This window comes from Theropithecus gelada, chromosome 1, assembly GCF_003255815.1.
Source record: "Theropithecus gelada isolate Dixy chromosome 1, Tgel_1.0, whole genome shotgun sequence".
Lineage (NCBI taxonomy): Eukaryota > Metazoa > Chordata > Mammalia > Primates > Cercopithecidae > Theropithecus > Theropithecus gelada.
This window is the reverse complement of record NC_037668.1, coordinates 51,325,994-51,342,584: the sequence shown is the minus strand read 5'-3', so window position 1 is coordinate 51,342,584 and position 16,591 is coordinate 51,325,994. Positions and strand designations below refer to the sequence as shown.

The following is a 16,591-nucleotide window of genomic DNA, read 5'->3' as shown; positions in this document are numbered from 1 at the left end:
TACAATCATGAGCCACTGCGCCAGGCCTAACACTGTGGTTTTTTTTTTTTTTTTTTTTTTTGAGACGGAGTCTCGCTCTGTCGCCCAGGCTGGAGTACAGTGGCCGGATCTCAGCTCACTGCAAGCTCCGCCTCCCGGGTTTATGCCATTCTCCTGCCTCAGCCTCCCGAGTAGCTGGGACTACAGGCGCCCGCCACCTCGCCCGGCTAGTTTTTTGTATTTTTTAGTAGAGACGGGGTTTCACCGTGTTAGCCAGGATGGTCTCGATCTCCTGACCTCGTGATCCGCCCGTCTCGGCCTCCCAAAGTGCTGGGATTACAGGCTTGAGCCACCGCGCCCGGCCTTACTGTGTTTTTAAGATTCATCATTGTTGGCACATTTTCACCACTTCATGGTATTGCTTTGTATGGCTATATTACAAGTTACTTATCCATTTCCCAGTTGATGGACATTTAGAAGTTTTTTTTTTCTATTTCAAAAATGCTAAAGAGAACATTTTTGTACATGCCTCCCTGGACACATATGCGGAAGTTCCTCCGGAACATACTCCTGGAACTGCAGTTGATGTATTGTCAACTTAACTGGATTTTGCCAAGCTGCTCTTCAAAGTGTCTGTGCCAACTTACAACCCCATCGCAATGAAAGTTCTTTTGGCTTCACGTCTTCTCCAGCACTCAGTATTTCAGCCTTACTTTTTTACCAATCTGGTGGGAGTGAAACACATTTCTCTGTCTACTATTGAGGTTATGCATCTTTTCAAAGGATTATTGACCATTTCTCTTTCATGCCCTATATTTTTCTTCATTGTGGTTGCTCTCCTTTTTCCTTTACTAATCTTGCCTGTGGTCCTCTATTTTTATAATCTTTTCAAACAGCCAGCTTTGACTTTGTCAGTTCTTTCTCTTCCCTGTAGTTTTGCCATGTCATTAATTTCTGCTCTTATTATTTCTGTCTTCTGCTTTCTTTGAATGTATGCCATGGCCCTTCTTCTAATTTCATGAGTTGCATGATGAGCTCTGGAGACTTTTTAATCTTGTAGTATGAGCATTTATTATTAATTTATTTATTGAGAACAGAGTCTCGCTCTGTTGCCCAGGCTGGAGTGCAGTGGTGCGATCTTGACTCACTGAAACCTCCGGCTCCTGGGTTCAAGCAATTCTCCTGCCTCAGCCTCCCAAGTAGCTGGGATTACAGGCACCGACCACCATGCTGGCTAACTTTTTTTTTTTTTTTTTTGTATTTTTAGTAGAGACAGGGTTTCACCATGTTGGCTAGGCTAGTCTGAAACTCCTGACCTCAGGTGATCCACTTGCCTTGGCCTCCTAAAGTGCTGGGATTACAGGCATGAGCCACCGCGTCTGACGGTATGAGCATTTAAAGCTGTAAATTTCCCTTTGCATACTACTCATATGAATCTCACACATTTTAATGTCTCACAATTTCATAGTCATTCAATGCCAAGTATCTTCTAATCTCCTTTACGACTTTTCGACCCATGAATTATTCAGAAGTGTGTCTTTTTTCCTTTTTTCGCACGTCGGCTGGTAACATGACAATGTCATCATAGGTTTGAGGGAGGAACATCTCACACATGAGTGTGAAAACCAGTCATCATGCTTATGAATTACAAAGGGATCCTGAGGTGTGTTTTTAAAGATCCATACCTGAGGCTGGGCATGGTGGCTCATGCCTATAATCCCAGCACTTTGGAAGGTCAAGGTGGGCGGATAACCTGAGGTGGAGAGTTTGAGACCAGCCTGGCCAATATGGTGAAACCCCATCTCTACCAAAAACACAAAAAATTAGCCAGTCGTGGTGGTGGGCGCCTGTAATCCCAGCTACTTGGGAGGCTGAGGCAGGAAAATCACTTGAACCTAGGAGGTGGAGGTTGCAGTGAGCCAAGACTGCTCCACTGCACTCCAGCCTGGGTGCAACAGAGTGAGACTCTGTCTCAAAAAAAGAAAAACAAAACAAAACAAAAACGCATACCTATGAACTTTGTTAGTGATTTTTTTTTTTTTTTTTTAAAGACAGGTTTCGCTCTTGTTGCCCAGGCTGGAGTGCAATGGCACAATCTCGGCTCACCACAACCTCCGCCTCCCAAGTTCAAGCCATTCTCCTGCCTCAGCGTCCCGAGTAGCTGGAATCACAGGCATGCACCACCATGCCCGGCTAATTTTTTGTAATTTTGTATGGACGAGGTTTCTCCATGTTGGTCAGGCTCATCTCGAACTCCCAACTTCAGGTGATCTGCCCGCCTCGGCCTCCAAAGGGCTGGGATTACGGGCATGAGCCACCGTGCCCAGCCTAGTAATTTTTTTTCTTTTTTTGAGACAGGGTTTCACTCTGTTGCCCAGGCTAGAGTGCAGTGATGCTCACTGCAGCCTCCGCCTCCTAGGTTCAAGTGCCTAGCCTGCCTCAGCCACCTCAGTAGCTGGGATTACAGATGTGTACCACTAGGCCCGGTTAATTTTTGTATTTTTAGTAGAGATGGGGTTTACTAGAGACAGGCTGGTCTCAAACTCCTGGCCTCATGTGATCTGCCCACCTTGGCCTCTCAAAGTGTTGGGATTACAGGCATGAGCCACCATGCCCAACCAGTAATTTTTAAAAATTATTATTATTTTTATTATTTTTTGAGACGGAGTCTTGCTCTGTCACCCAGGCTGGAGGGCAATGGCACAATCTCGGCTAACTGCTACCTCTGCCTCCTGGGTTCAAGTGATTCTCCTGCTTCAGCCTCCTGAGTAGCTGGGATTACAGGTGCCTGCCACCGTGCCCAGCTGATTTTTGTATTTTTAGTGGAGATGGAGTTTCACCATGTTGGCCAGGCTGGTCTCTAACTCTTGACCTCAGGTGATCCGCCTGCCTTGGCCTCCCAAAGTGCTGGGATTACAGGCGTGAGCCACCGCGCCCGGCCTTAATTCTTAATTCCTTTTTCTTTTTTTTTTTTAATGAGATGGAGTCTCGCTCCGTGGCCCAGGCTGGAGTGCAGTGGTGTGATCTCGGCTCACTGCAAGCTCCACCTCCCGTGTTCACACCATCCTCCTGCCTCAGCCTCCTGAGCAGCTGGGACTACAGGCGCCCGCCACCACGCCCAGCTAAATTTTTTTTGTATTTTTAGTGGAGATGAGGTTTCACTGTGTTAGCCAGGATGGTCTCGATCTCCTGACCTTGTGATCCACCCGCCTCATGATCCACCCGCCTCGGCCTCCCAAAGTGCTGGGATTACAGGTGTGAGCCACTGTACCTGGACTTTTAATTCTTAATTTCTAAATAAATTTTATATAGTCAGAATATAATTTTATATAACGGATCACTTTATATTAATTTATATTTATAATTATATTTAAATTATATATAACATGTTAATTTATATTTAAATTACATATATAAATTATAGGCCGGGTGTGGTGGCTCACACCTGTGATCCTAGCACTTTAGGAGGTGGAGGTGGGTGGATCACCTGAGGTCAGGAGTTTGAGACCAGCCTGGCCAGCATGGTGAAACCCCATCTCTACTAAAAATACAAAAAAAAAAAAAAAGCCAGGCCTGGTGGTGGGTGCCTGTAATTCCAGCTACTCAGGAGGCTGAGGCAGGAGAATCACTTGAACCTAGGAGGCAGAGGTTGCAGTGAGCCAAGATTGCGCCATTGCACTCCAGCCTGGGTGACAAGAGTAAAACTCCATCTCAAAAAAAATAAAAACTAAAAATAATGAATTTTATATATTAGAAGGTGATAGTGGTATGGAAAAAATAAAGAATAGGTCAGTGTAAAGAGCTGGAGGTTGGGCTGGGTGTGGTGGCTCATACCTGTAATCCCAGCACTTTGGGAAGCCAAGGCGGGCAGATCACGAGGTCAGGAGATCGAGACCAGCCTGGCTAACACGGTGAAACCCCATCTCTACTAAAAATACAAAAAATTAGCCAGGCATAGCAGTATGCGCCTGTAGTCCCAGCTACTGGGGAGGCTGAGGCAGGAGAAAGGCTTCAACCCAGGAGGCAGAGGTTGCAGTGAGTCGAGATTGTGCCACTGCACTCCAGCCTAGGTGACAGAGTAAAACTCCATCTCAAAAAAAAAAGAGTTGGAGGTTGGGATGAGTTAGGGTATTACATGGGGTAGTCAGGGTAGGTGTCATTGACAAAGTAAGATCTGAGCAAAGACTTAAAGAAGGTGAGAGCAAGCCAAGTCAATGTTGAGGGAAAGGTAATTGAGGAAGAGGGAACGGACCTGCGGCTGAAGAGAAGACTGATTAAGAAGCCAATGTGGCTAAAGCTGAGTCACCAAGGGAATCATAGTAGAAGGGACCATAACACTAAGGACTTCGGCTTTTACATAGTGGACTAGGGAGCTATGCAGGTTTGGGACAGAGGAATGACAAGATCCTGTATTTTTAAAGGATCACCCTGACTGCTGTGTTGAAACTAGATTAGAAATGGGCCTGGTTAAAAGCAGGGGACCCAGTTAGGAAGCTATTGCAGTAAACCAGATAAGAGATGATGCCTGGTTTTTTTTTTAAGCCTAAAATTAATCAATGTCTTTACCCACTTCCTAGACAAAGCTTTAACTTTGTTCATCCCTTTCTTGTCTTGCATTTTTGTCATTCACAATTTTATTTCTACTTTGTTTCTGTTTTTGTTTGAAACAAAGTCTCATTCTGTCACCCATGCTGGAGTGTGGTGGCACAATCGTAGATCACTGCACCCTCAACCACCTGAGCTCAAGCAATCCTTTGTCCTCAGCCTCCCAGGTAACTGGGAATACAGGCATATGTCACCATGCCTGACTAAATTTTTATTTCTTGTAGACATGGGTTTTACCATGCTGCTTAGGCTGGTCTTGAACTCCTGGGCTAAAGCAACCCTCCTGCCTTGGACTCCCCACAGTGCCAGGATTTCAGGCATGAGCCATGTGCCCAATCTCCACTTTTGTTTTGTTTGTTTTGTTTTGTTTTTTGAGACAGAGTCTCATTCTGTCACCCAGGCTAGAGTGCAGTGGCATGATCTCAGCTCACTGCAACCCCTGCCTCCCAGGTTCAAGCGATTCTCCTGCCTTAGTCTTCTGAGTAGCTGGGACTACAGGTGCATGCCACCACAACTGGCTAATTTTTGTGTTTTTAGTAGAGATGGGTTTCACCATGTTGGCCAGGCTGGCCTCAAACTCCTGACCTCAAGTGATCCCGCCTCAGCCTCCCAAAGTGCTGGAATTACAGGTGTAAATTACTCACTATTATCATTATTGTTTTATAAAGGCATTTGCTTTTCTTTACTCATATATTTGTCAACCTACTTACTCACTATTCTTTCTTGCCTTTCTTTTCTTCCCTTTGGGTTGAATATCCTTATAAAATGCACATTCTTTAGATGTTCCTTCAGTGAAGGTCTGTTAGTGAACAATTTTCTTTGAACTTTTTGGACTTCATTCTTGAATGATAGTTTAGCCAGGTATAAAATTCTAGACTGACAGTTTTTTCTTTACTTTTTGGCTTCTATTGTGGCTACTCAGAAATCTGCTCTTAAAATTAATTATAGTTCTCTTACAGGTAATTTGTCTTTTCATTCTTATTGCCCTATATTTTTCTTTGTCTTTGGTATTCTGATATGTATGCTACATGATATATATGAATATGGAATGTGTTTTTAAAAATTCTACTTGGGGCTGGGCGTGGTGGCTCATGCCTATAATCCCAGCACTTTGGGAGGCCAAGGTGGGCATATCACTTGAGGCCAGGAGTTCAAGCCCAGCCTGGCCAACATGGCAAAACCCCTTTTCTACTAAAAATACAAAAATTAGCTGGGCATGGTGGTGCACACCTGTAGTCCCAGCTATGTGAGTAGGCTGAGGCTGGAGAATCACTTGAACCTGGGAACTCTGTCTCAAAAAAAAAAAAAAAAAAAAAAAAAATTCTGCTTGGGGTTCTCTGTGATTTCCAGATCTGAATAGTCTTATTTTTCATGGATCCTGAATAATTCTTTTTTTGTTGTTGAGGCAGGGGCTCATCCTGTTGCCCAGGCTATAGTGCAATGGCACAATCATGGCTCACTGAAGCCTCGACCTCCCTGGGCTCAAGTGATCCTCCCACCTCAGCCTCCCAAGTAGCTGAGACGATAGGCATGCCGCATCATGCCCAGCTAATTTTTGTATTTTTTTTTTGTAGAGATGGGGTTTTTTCATGTTGCCCCATCTGGATGGATAATTCTTTTCTACTACCTCTTTGACTATTGCCCACCACCAATTTTCTCTGTTTATCCACTCTAACACTCCACTGAGATATAAACATTTTTGCTCAATCCTTCATGTCTCTTAACTTCTCTTTCTTATTTTCCATCACTTCACTCCTTGTTCTGCATTGTGAGAAATTTCTTCAGATCTACATTCTTTTTTTTTTTTTTTTTTGAGATGGAGTTTCACTCTTATCACCCAGGCTGCCATGTAGTGGTGCGATCTCAGCTCACTGCAACCTTTACCTCCTGGGTTCAAGCGATTCTCCTGCTTCAGCCTCCTGAGCAGCTGGCATTACAGGTGTCCACCACCATGCTTAGCTGATTTTTGTGTTTTTAGTAGAGACAGGGTTTCACCCTGTTAGCCAGCCTCGAACTCCTGACCTCAGGTAGTCCGCCCACCTCAGCTTCCCAAAGTGCTGGAATTACAGGCATAAGCCATTGTGCCCAGCCCCAGATCTACTTTCTAAGTCAATGCTTTTCAGTTGTTCTGTTTTGCTCTTTAATTCATCCCTTAAGGATTTCTTTTTGCAATGATTTTATTTTTCACTTCCAGAAATTCTACTTGAATCTTTTTCAGATCTACCCAGAAACAATCTCTCATTCTGTACTCATGTTTTTAATTCTTTATTGTTTTATATCAGACATATTTTTATAAGGTATACCCAATAATTATACAAAGTTCTTGAAAGTGTAATTCTACTGTCTGACATTTCTGCTGACTCTTGCTCATGTTTCCTTGCGCATTTTGCACCGTGAACTTAAATTTCATGGGCCTTTATATGTGGTACTCCTATACAACCTGTTTATAAAGTGAATCCCTCCAAATAAATGTTTAGTTTGCTTTCTAATAATGTCTAATAATAAACCATACAATATTTAGATTCCTGAGGATTTTTTCTTCAATATTTGGGACATATACTAAAAAGTTACTTCTTATTGACATTCAAATTTTTTATTTTTATTATTTTATTTTTTATTTATTTATTTATTTTTTTTGAGAAAAAGTCTCGCTCTGTCGCCCAGGCTGGAGTGCAGTGGCACAATCTCGACTCACTGCAACCTCTGCCTCCTGGGTTCAAGCAATTCTTCTGCCTTAGCCTCCCAAGTAGCTGAAACTACAGGCACCTGCCATCACGCCTGGCTAATTTTTTGTATTTTTAGTAAAGATGGGGTTTCACCATGTTAACCAGGATGTTCTCAATCTCCTGACCTCATAATCCGCCTACCTCGGCCTCCCCAAGTGTTGGGATTACAGGCGTGAGTCACCATGCCCAGCCAACATTCAAATTTAACTGGACTCCTATATTTTATCTAGTATAAAATGTTCTGGCCAGGCGCAGTGGCTCACACCTGTAATTCCTGCACTTTAGGAGGCTGAGGTGGGTGGATCACCTCAGATCAGGAGTTTGAGACCAGCCTGGCCAACATGGCGAAACCCAGTCTCTGCTACAAGTACAAAAATTAGCCGGGTGTGATGGGCACTTGTAGTTCTAACTACTTGGGAGGCTGAGGCAGAAGAATCACTTGTACCTGGAAGGCAGAGGTTGTAGTGAGCAGAGATCACACCACTGCACTCCAGTCTGGGTGACAGAGCAAGACTTTGTCTCAAAAACAAATAAATAAATAAATAAATAAATAAATAATTTTTAAAAAATTGTTTAATCTTCTGTAGTTTCTCTTCCCATCACTTGATGTGAAGCCAAATTCATATCTTCCATCCCCAAATGGTTGTTAAAACTTCAGTACTTTACTTGTCAAAATTGGCAAATTAAAAAACAAAACAAAACAAAATGTAAAACAAACAAAAAAAACCTCAACCTTATCACTCTAGATTCCACTTCTTCTTGGTTTTGATTTCCTCTTGCTTTTGACCTTTTGGGATTTCTCTTGCTTCAAAAGGAAGTCTTAGGATTAGTCTTTTGGAAAATGGAAGGCCAAAAATCTTACAGGTCACTTCTGCTTGTTGCATTCCCACATACCTCCCCTGAGGCCGCCAGAACAGATTCAGCTGCCCGTTTGGTTGGAGAAAGGGCAAAATACAGGGAAACAAAATAGAAACTGATTTTCCAACATAGAATCCATCCATACAGGTAGCAGTCTTGGCTACAGTCAGTTATCAGGAGAGGTCATTCTTGTGCTTACTGAAAAAGATTTTCTTCTTCTCATTGTACTGCAGCAAAGCCTTCTAGACAAGCTCAGTGGAATCTGAAGGGCCCATCCCATGGAGGAATGCTGGGTGACAGAGATAGCCAATGGCTCCAAGAATGGCTTGGATTTCAACCCTATGAAGGATTACATGATCCTGAGTGGTCCCCAGAAGATAGCTATTGCCGTGTTGTGCACTCTTCTGGGCCTGCTAAGTGCCCTGGAGAACGTGGCTGTACTCTATCTGATCCTGTCCTCCCACCGGCTCCGCCAGAAGCCCTCATACCTGTTCATTGGCAGCTTGGCTGGAGCCGACTTCCTGGCCAGTGTGGTCTTTGCATGCAGCTTTGTGAATTTTCATGTTTTCCATGGTATGGATTCCAAGGCTGTCTTCCTGCTGAAGATTGGCAGCGTGACCATGACCTTCACAGCCTCTGTGGGTAGCCTGCTGCTGACAGCCATTGACCGATACCTCTGCCTGCGCTACCCACCCTCCTACAAAGCTCTGCTCACCCGTGGGAGGGCACTGGTGACCCTGGGCATCATGTGGGTCCTCTCAGCACTGGTCTCCTACCTGCCGCTCATGGGATGGACTTGCTGTCCCAGGCCCTGCTCTGAGCTTTTCCCACTGATCCCCAATGACTACCTGCTGGGCTGGCTCCTGTTCATCGCCTTCCTCTTTTCCGGAATCATCTACACCTATGGGCATGTTCTCTGGAAAGCCCATCAGCATGTAGCCAGTTTGTCTGGGCACCAGGACAGGCAGGTGCCAGGAATGGCCCGAATGAGGCTGGACGTGAGGTTGGCCAAGACCCTGGGGCTGGTGCTGGCTGTGCTCCTCATCTGTTGGTTCCCAGTGCTGGCCCTCATGGTCCACAGCCTGGCCACTACGCTCAGCGACCAGGTCAAGAAGGCCTTTGCCTTCTGCTCCATGTTGTGCCTCGTCAACTCCATGGTCAACCCTGTCATCTACGCTCTGCGGAGTAGGGAGATCCGCTCCTCTGCCCATCACTGCCTGGCTCGCTGGAGGAAGTGTGTGAGGGGCCTTGGGTCGGAGGCAAAAGAAGAAGCCCCAAGGTCCTCAGTCACCGAGACAGAGGCTGATGGGAAAATCACTCCGTGGCCAGATTCCAGAGATCTAGACCACTCCAGTTGCTGATGAGGCCTCTTCCCAATTTAAACAACTCAAGTCAGAAATCAATTCACTCCCTGGAGGAGAGAGAGGGGTCTTGGCACTCTCTTCTTACTTGAACCAGCCCCAGGCACCTAGATACGGACCCCTTTTTGCTGATGAGTGTTGGAACTGACTCCTGGAAGGCAGCCTGGCCTTGCCCACCTGCACACAGTCTGTTGGGTAGGTAGGGCCCACGAGGAGTAGCCAGGTGGGCGAGATGCAAAGGGCCTGGGACAGGCTCAGTACAAGTCAGGTCAGGCTTTGTGCCTGCATCCTCCAGAGACCACAGGAGCCAGAGGGAGCCTCCAGGCCCAGCAATGAGGGACTTGGGAGAAATCCGAGAAGAATGGGTTGTTCTCTTGGGAAGTCAGGGTATCAGACGGGATGGACATCCAGGTCTTCTCCCTGCCTAATTGTCAAGGCCTCCTTGGCTCTGGAGTTATGAAAGGCCCCAACTTTCAGGTCACCCTTGCCACTGAGGACCGAGAACTATGCTATGATAAGGATTAAGAGTGTTGACTTGCCTCTTTCAGAGATAAATGACAAGCCTTCAGTTTGGGGCATCCTGCTGTTTGGGCGAGGACCCTCTCTGATATTCTAATAATCCCCACCTGTAACCTCAGGTCCCTGGAAATACAGAGGAGGCTGGGATCGCTTGAGACACAAAAATCTTCAGAGAATTTTCTTGACCCTCTGAAGTCCTTCCAGCAGCAGTCCTGGTGGTGCTGCTGGAAACAGGCCATGTCCTGGTCTAACCTAACTCTAAAAAAAAGGAAGATATTCACAAAGATTGTATAAATCCCCAAACTGTACCCCCGTCTGCCCCCAATTCAGCTCCCTTGCCTCCTCCACACCCCTATAACATATAATAAGCAGAGCAAGTGAGAGGAGGGGAAATGCCCTTCCTATATGCCAGGTATGGGGCTGACATTTCAGTCCATTGACCTCAGCTAGAATATAACTCCATGCTTTTATAGATCCCAGGGGCCGGGCGTGGTAGCTCACGCCTGTAATCCCAGCACTTCGGGAGGCCAAGGCGGGTGGATCACCTGAGGTCAGGAGTTTGAGACCAGCCTGACCAATATGGTGAAACCCTGTCTCTACTAAAAATACAAAAATTAGCCGGGCATGGTGGCAGGTGCCTGTAGTCCCAGCCACTCAGGAGGCTGAGACAGGAGAATTGCTTGAACCCGGGAGGCGGAGGTTGCAGTGAGCCAACATCGCACCACTGCACTCCAGCCTGGGCAACAGAGTGAGACTCTGTCTCAAAAAAATAAAATAAAATAGATCCCAGGATACCCACTTTTCATATTAGGGAGGCTAGGTTCCTCCCAAAGGAGCCTAAAACAGCCAACAAGAGAAATTGTTGGTGGCAGGAGGATTGCAGAGGAATTCTAATGCAATTATTTGGGACCACAGATGGAATACAATGAATGATATAGGTTTTTTTTTTTTTTTTTTTTTTGAGACGGAGTCTCGCTGTGTCGCCCAGGCTGGAGTGCAGTGGCCGGATCTCAGCTCACTGCAAGCTCCGCCTCCCGGGTTTTTACGCCATTCTCCTGCCTCAGCCTCCCGAGTAGCCGGGACTACAGGCGCCCGCCACCTCGCCCGGCTAGTTTTTCATATTTTTTAGTAGAGACGGGGTTTCACCATGTTAGCCAGGATGGTCTCGAACTCCTGACCTCGTGATCCGCCCGTCTCGGCCTCCCAAAGTGCTGGGATTACAGGCTTGAGCCACCGCGCCCGGCCCGAATGATATAGGTTAAACATGTCTTCGTTTAATACTTTCAAGACGAAATATCCACTAGCCATTCACTTATTTATTCATCTCATAAACATGAGCCAGGCTCTGTGCAGGGTCCTGAGTACCCAGCCATAAATGAGACTGTGCCCCTATCTCATGGGACTTACAGTCTATATCCTACTTGCAAGACAGCCAATAAGTCAATAAAGAAGATAATTGCAGGTGGTACAACAAAGGAAATATGCAGGGTCATGTAATAGGGATTAATTGAGTTAACTCAATTGTAGGTAGGGTAGACCTACCATGTGCTCTGGTCATACAAGCCAGCTCACTTTATTGAACCTTTACTATGTGCCAGGCAGGGGGCTAAGTGATTTTAAATGCCTTATTTCACTTTGTCTTTCCCAGTAACCTAATAGGAAGGTCTTAGTTATCTTCATTTTATAGATGTGGCAACCTCAAAGATGCAAAGTCACTTGTCTAAGGTCACCCTGCTAAGTGCCAGAGCTGAGGTCTCCAACCTAGTTCTGTTTGACTTCACAACCTGCCCTCTTAACCACTAACCTTTTGGCCTCGTTCAGTCAAATTCTGCTTGATTATTGCTCATTAGGGATAATATTAGCTATCTGTAGCATCAGATTGCTGCAAAGTTAACTCATCGTGGATTCTCAATATACTCCATTTATTAAATAGTCCTGTATTAATCTCCTGTAATAAATTTCTACAAATCTGGTGGCTTAACAACAGAAACTTACTCTCATAATTCTGGAGGCCAGAAGTCAAAATCAAGGTGTAGTACGGCCCTGCTCCCTCCAAGAGTTTAAGGGGAGGATTATTCCTTGACTCTTTCAACTTCTGGTAGTCCCTGTCATTCCTTGGCTTGCGGAAACATCACTCCTACCTCTGCCTCTGTCTTCATATGGCCTTTCCTCTGTGTTTCTTGGTGTCTTTTTTTTTTTTTTTTTTCCCCTTTGAGACTGAGTCTCATTCTGTTGCCTAGGCAGGAGTGCAGTGGCACGATCTTGGCTCACTGCAACCTCTGCCTCTCAGGTTCAAGTGATTCTCCTGCCTCAGCCTCCCAAGTAGCTGGGACTACAGGCACCCGCCACCACGCTTGGCTAATTTTTTTATTTTTAGTAGAGATGGGGTTTCACTGTCTTGCCCAGGCTGCTCTCGAACTCCTGACCTCAAGTGATCCGCCCACCTCGGCCTCCCAAAGTGCTGGGATTACAGACGTGAGCCACTGTACCCGGCCTGGTGTCTTTTTTAAAGAACACCAATCACTGGATTTTGGCCCAACCTAATCTAGTATGACTTCATCTTAATTTAACTAATTATATTTACAGAGACCCTGTTTCCAAACAAGGTCACATTCACGGATTCCAGGTGGACAAGAAGTTTAGGGGGACACTATGCAACTCAGTACAGACCCAGGAACAAAGTCCACCCTCTGGGCTGTGTTGAGTGGCAGTCACTAGTTTATCCTCCCCCCACGAGATGAGCTCCAGGTTTACCTCTGCATCCCCAGTGCTCAGTCAGGACCCAGCACTGCATCTGAAGGGATCTGGTCAATATCTGTGAAACTGAACTGTTTCTGAAACGCTCTGATGTGTTTGGGAAAATCAAATCTTATTTTAACCCAGACACCAATCTTTTTGAAAGGCAAAGAAGTGGCATAAATGTTTAAAGGGGAATTTGCACGTTTATATATTGTCATTCCTTAAAGTTGAAGCATGCCTTTCTTTATTCATCAGTGGAATCCTTTCTCATTTTGGCAAAGAAAATGCCCAAGTGCCTGGCACAAACAAGCACTGAGTACTTCTTGAATGGATAAAACTAGATTCTAAAAATCATTTAATTAAATGCACCTCCACACTTTCCACTTCTCTCCATACACTGTATTTCTGTATTTCTGCTTTTCTGGGGGGATGGGGGACAAAGTCTCACTCTGTCACGCAGGCTGGAGTACAGTAGCATGCAATCTTGGCTCACTGCAACCTCCGCCTCCCGGGTTCAAGCAATTCTCTTGCCTCAGCCTCCCAAGTAGCTGGGATTACAGGCACCTGCCACCATGCCCAGCTAATTTTTGTATTTTTATTTTTTTTTTTATTTTTTTTTTTATTTTTTTTTTTTTGAGACGGAGTCTGGCTCTGTCGCCCAGGCTGGAGTGCAGTGGTGCGATCTCGGCTCACTGCAAGCTCCGCCTCCCGGGCTTACGCCATTCTCCTGCCTCAGCCTCCCGAGTAGCTGGGACCACAGGCGCCCGCCATCTCGCCCGGCTAGTTTTTTGTATTTTTTAGTAGAGACGGGGTTTCACCGTGTTCGCCAGGATGGTCTCGATCTCCTGACCTCGTGATCCGCCCGTCTCGGCCTCCCAAAGTGCTGGGATTACAGGCTTGAGCCACCGCGCCCGGCCTAATTTTTGTATTTTTAGTAGAGACAGAATTTCACCATATTGGCCAGGCTGGTCTTGAGCTTCTGACTTCAAGTGATCCACCCACCTTGGCCTCTCAAAGTGCTAGGATTACAGGTGTAAGCCACCACTCCCAGCCTCTATGTCTGCTTTAAGCAGAGAAGCAGAGCTTATGAGGGAGGAGAACAAGGGTGCAAAAGGGACCTAGATGTCACTAAGAACTGCCCTTGTTGTTTAGTTGAGGAAATGGGCCCAGACAGTGGACAAGACTTGCTCAAGGAGACAAATGAGATGGTGTCCAGTGCAACAAACCCAGGTTTTCTAACTTCTAGTTCTGTTCACTCTACATCGATGCCTCTCACCTGTCCCTGCAGGTGCACGTTTTGGTTATGTGGATAAGGAGAAATAAATGAAGATCACAATGTCCCATTTTATCTTCCCCAAGACAAGCTGTGTAACATCAAAGACCACTATGCAAACCGATTACTAGAAAATGTATGTGGATGGGTTTGGTTTTTTCCTAAGGTGTTCATGCTTACTGTTTTGGGCAATATTTCAAAATAATCTGGCAGAAAAAAGAAACAGAAGATAAAGAAAATAGCTGTGGGCCGGGTGCAGTGGCTCACGCCTGTAATCCCAGTACTTTGGGAGGCCGAGGCTGGAGGATCGCTTGAGGTCAGGAGTTCGAGACCAGTCCGGTCAACATGGTGAAACCCCATCTCTATTAAAAATACAATAATTAGCCAGGCATAGTGGCACACCTGTAATCCCAGCTACTTGGGAGGTTGAGGCAGGAGAATGGCTTGAACCCAGGAGGTGGAGGTTGCAGTGAGCCAAGATTGCAGCACTGCACTCCAGCCTGGGTGACAGAGCAAGACTCCATCTCAAAAAAAAAAAAGAAAAGAAAAAGAAAAAAAAAAGAAAAGAAAAGAAAATAGGGCCGGGCGCGGTGGCTCAAGCCTGTAATCCCAGCACTTTGGGAGGCCGAGGCGGGTGGATCACAAGGTCAGGAGATCGAGACTATCCTGGCTAACATGGTGAAACCCCGTCTCTACTAAAAATACAAAAAAAAACTAGCCGGGCGCGGTAGCGGGCGCCTGTAGTCCCAGCTTCTTGGGAGGCTGAGGCGGGAGAATGGCGTGAACCCGGGGGGCGGAGCTTGCAGTGAGCCGAGATCGCGCCACTGCACTCCAGCCTGGGAGACACAGTGAGACTCCGTCTCAAAAAAAAAAAAAAAAAAAGAAAAGAAAAGAAAATAGCTGTGATTCAGCAATAATCATTGTCTCTCCTCGTCACTGCCAGAATGAGGAAGTGCTGGGTTCTGTCAACATAGGCTCTGACTTCTCATGAGGTGCAAGAAAGAAGCAGCATGAACAAAGGCATAGATTTTGCACCCAGAGACATGGATTCTAGTCCCACCTCTGACCCAAACTAGCTGCATGATCTTGGGCAGCCCCCCAGCCCTCTCTGGGCTTCAGTTCCCTCCTCTGTACAATGGGAAGGGTAGGGAAGAGGATGGTGCCTAGGATCTTCAAAGTCCCTTCCAACTCTGAAGTGCTGCCATTCTCTCACTGGCATGTGGGAACTGAGAGTGCTACGTGGGGTCATGAGACTTCTTCTTCTTTTATTTTATTTATTTATTTATTTTTTTGAGACGGAGTCTCGTTCTATCGCCCAGGCTGGAGTGCAGTGGTGCGATCTCGGCTCACTGTCACCTCCACCTCCGGAGTTCAAGCTGTTCTCCTGCCTCAGCCTCCTGAGTAGCTGGGATTACAGGCGCACCCCACGCCCGGCTAATTTTGTATTTTTAGTACAGATGGGGTTTCACCACGTTGGCCAGGCTGGTCTCAAACTCCCGACCTCAGGTGATCTGCCCACCTCGGCCTCCCAAAGTGCTGGGATTACAGGCCTGAGCCACCTTGTCCGGTCAGAGACTTCTGATTTCTGTATTTCCCTCGCTACTAGCCTCACCTCCTGTTTGAGTATGTGCAGCACGTACAAATTGCAGAGGAACTGGGGAACTTCCCTGCCAGGCAATCCTTTGGCCTGGGTCCCCTTGGCTCTCCACTTTCTTTTTCTTTTCTTTCTTTCTTTCTTCTTTTCTTCTTTTTTTTTTTTTTTGAGACGGAGTCTCGCTCTGTCGCCCACGGGCTGGAGTGCAGTGGCGTGATGTCGGTAGAAGCTAAGCTATTTGAAATGCCTCAGAATTCCCAAAGAAAGCTCAGTAAATACCAGACAGATGAAACGGTCCTGCCCACTCCCCCTCTTTCAGTACCCACTTTTCTCCCTCCTCTCCCCTCATAATGTTTCCTCCCATCATCCGTCTACCTCCTTATTTCTGTCAGGGCTGTGAGATACCCTTCCAGTCTGGTATCTCCTCCTCCAGCCCCCTATGGCTCCCAAGTGATCACTAAAAAAAACTTGTGATCTGACTTCAGCCTACCCTTGCAGGATTGCTGCAGCAAAATGGATTACTCCCAGAGGCGTGATCACGGTTCGGTTCACTGCAGCCCAAACTTCCCGGGCTCAAGCGATCCCGAACCTCCCACCTCAGCCTCCTGAGTAGCTGGGACTCCAGAGGTGCACCACCACGCCAGGCTCAATTTGTTTATTTTTTGTAGCGACAGGCTAGTCTCCAACTTGTGGGCTCAGAGTGTTAGGATTACAGGCGTGAGCCACACTGCGCCTGGCTCAATGGACTTCTTAAATGTGAGTTCTCCGCACACACTGGGCCTTGCTCACCTCCACGATTTAACCTCGCAGTTAAGTCCCTTTTCAAGGTTTTTATTCGTCCTTCAGCGAAGCGCTGTCAACGCCTCCCTACGTCTTTCCGGGTTAGAGTACCAGAGGGCGCTCCGCCGACCCGAAGAGGAAGCGATCCCACCCCTTT

General features: G+C 46.4%; 1 protein-coding gene and 1 non-coding gene across 3 annotated transcripts in view; one reads left to right on the top strand and one right to left on the bottom strand.

The window, feature by feature from the left end:
• The window catches only part of CNR2 (cannabinoid receptor 2), an 86,288-nt gene extending 75,978 nt beyond the window's left edge, over positions 1-10,310 (top strand). For both annotated transcript variants that reach the window (XM_025360334.1, XM_025360263.1), the window contains one exon: positions 8,402-10,310. In XM_025360334.1, coding sequence (XP_025216119.1) covers positions 8,447-9,529 — 1,083 coding nt within the window. In that variant the 5' untranslated portion in view covers positions 8,402-8,446 and the 3' untranslated portion in view covers positions 9,530-10,310. The remainder of the gene's footprint in view (positions 1-8,401) is intronic.
• Positions 1,536-1,636, bottom strand: LOC112616534. The gene has a single exon (XR_003117660.1). It is a non-coding gene; the product is annotated as a small nucleolar RNA U13 (small nucleolar RNA).
• Positions 10,311-16,591: the final 6,281 nt, after the last annotated feature.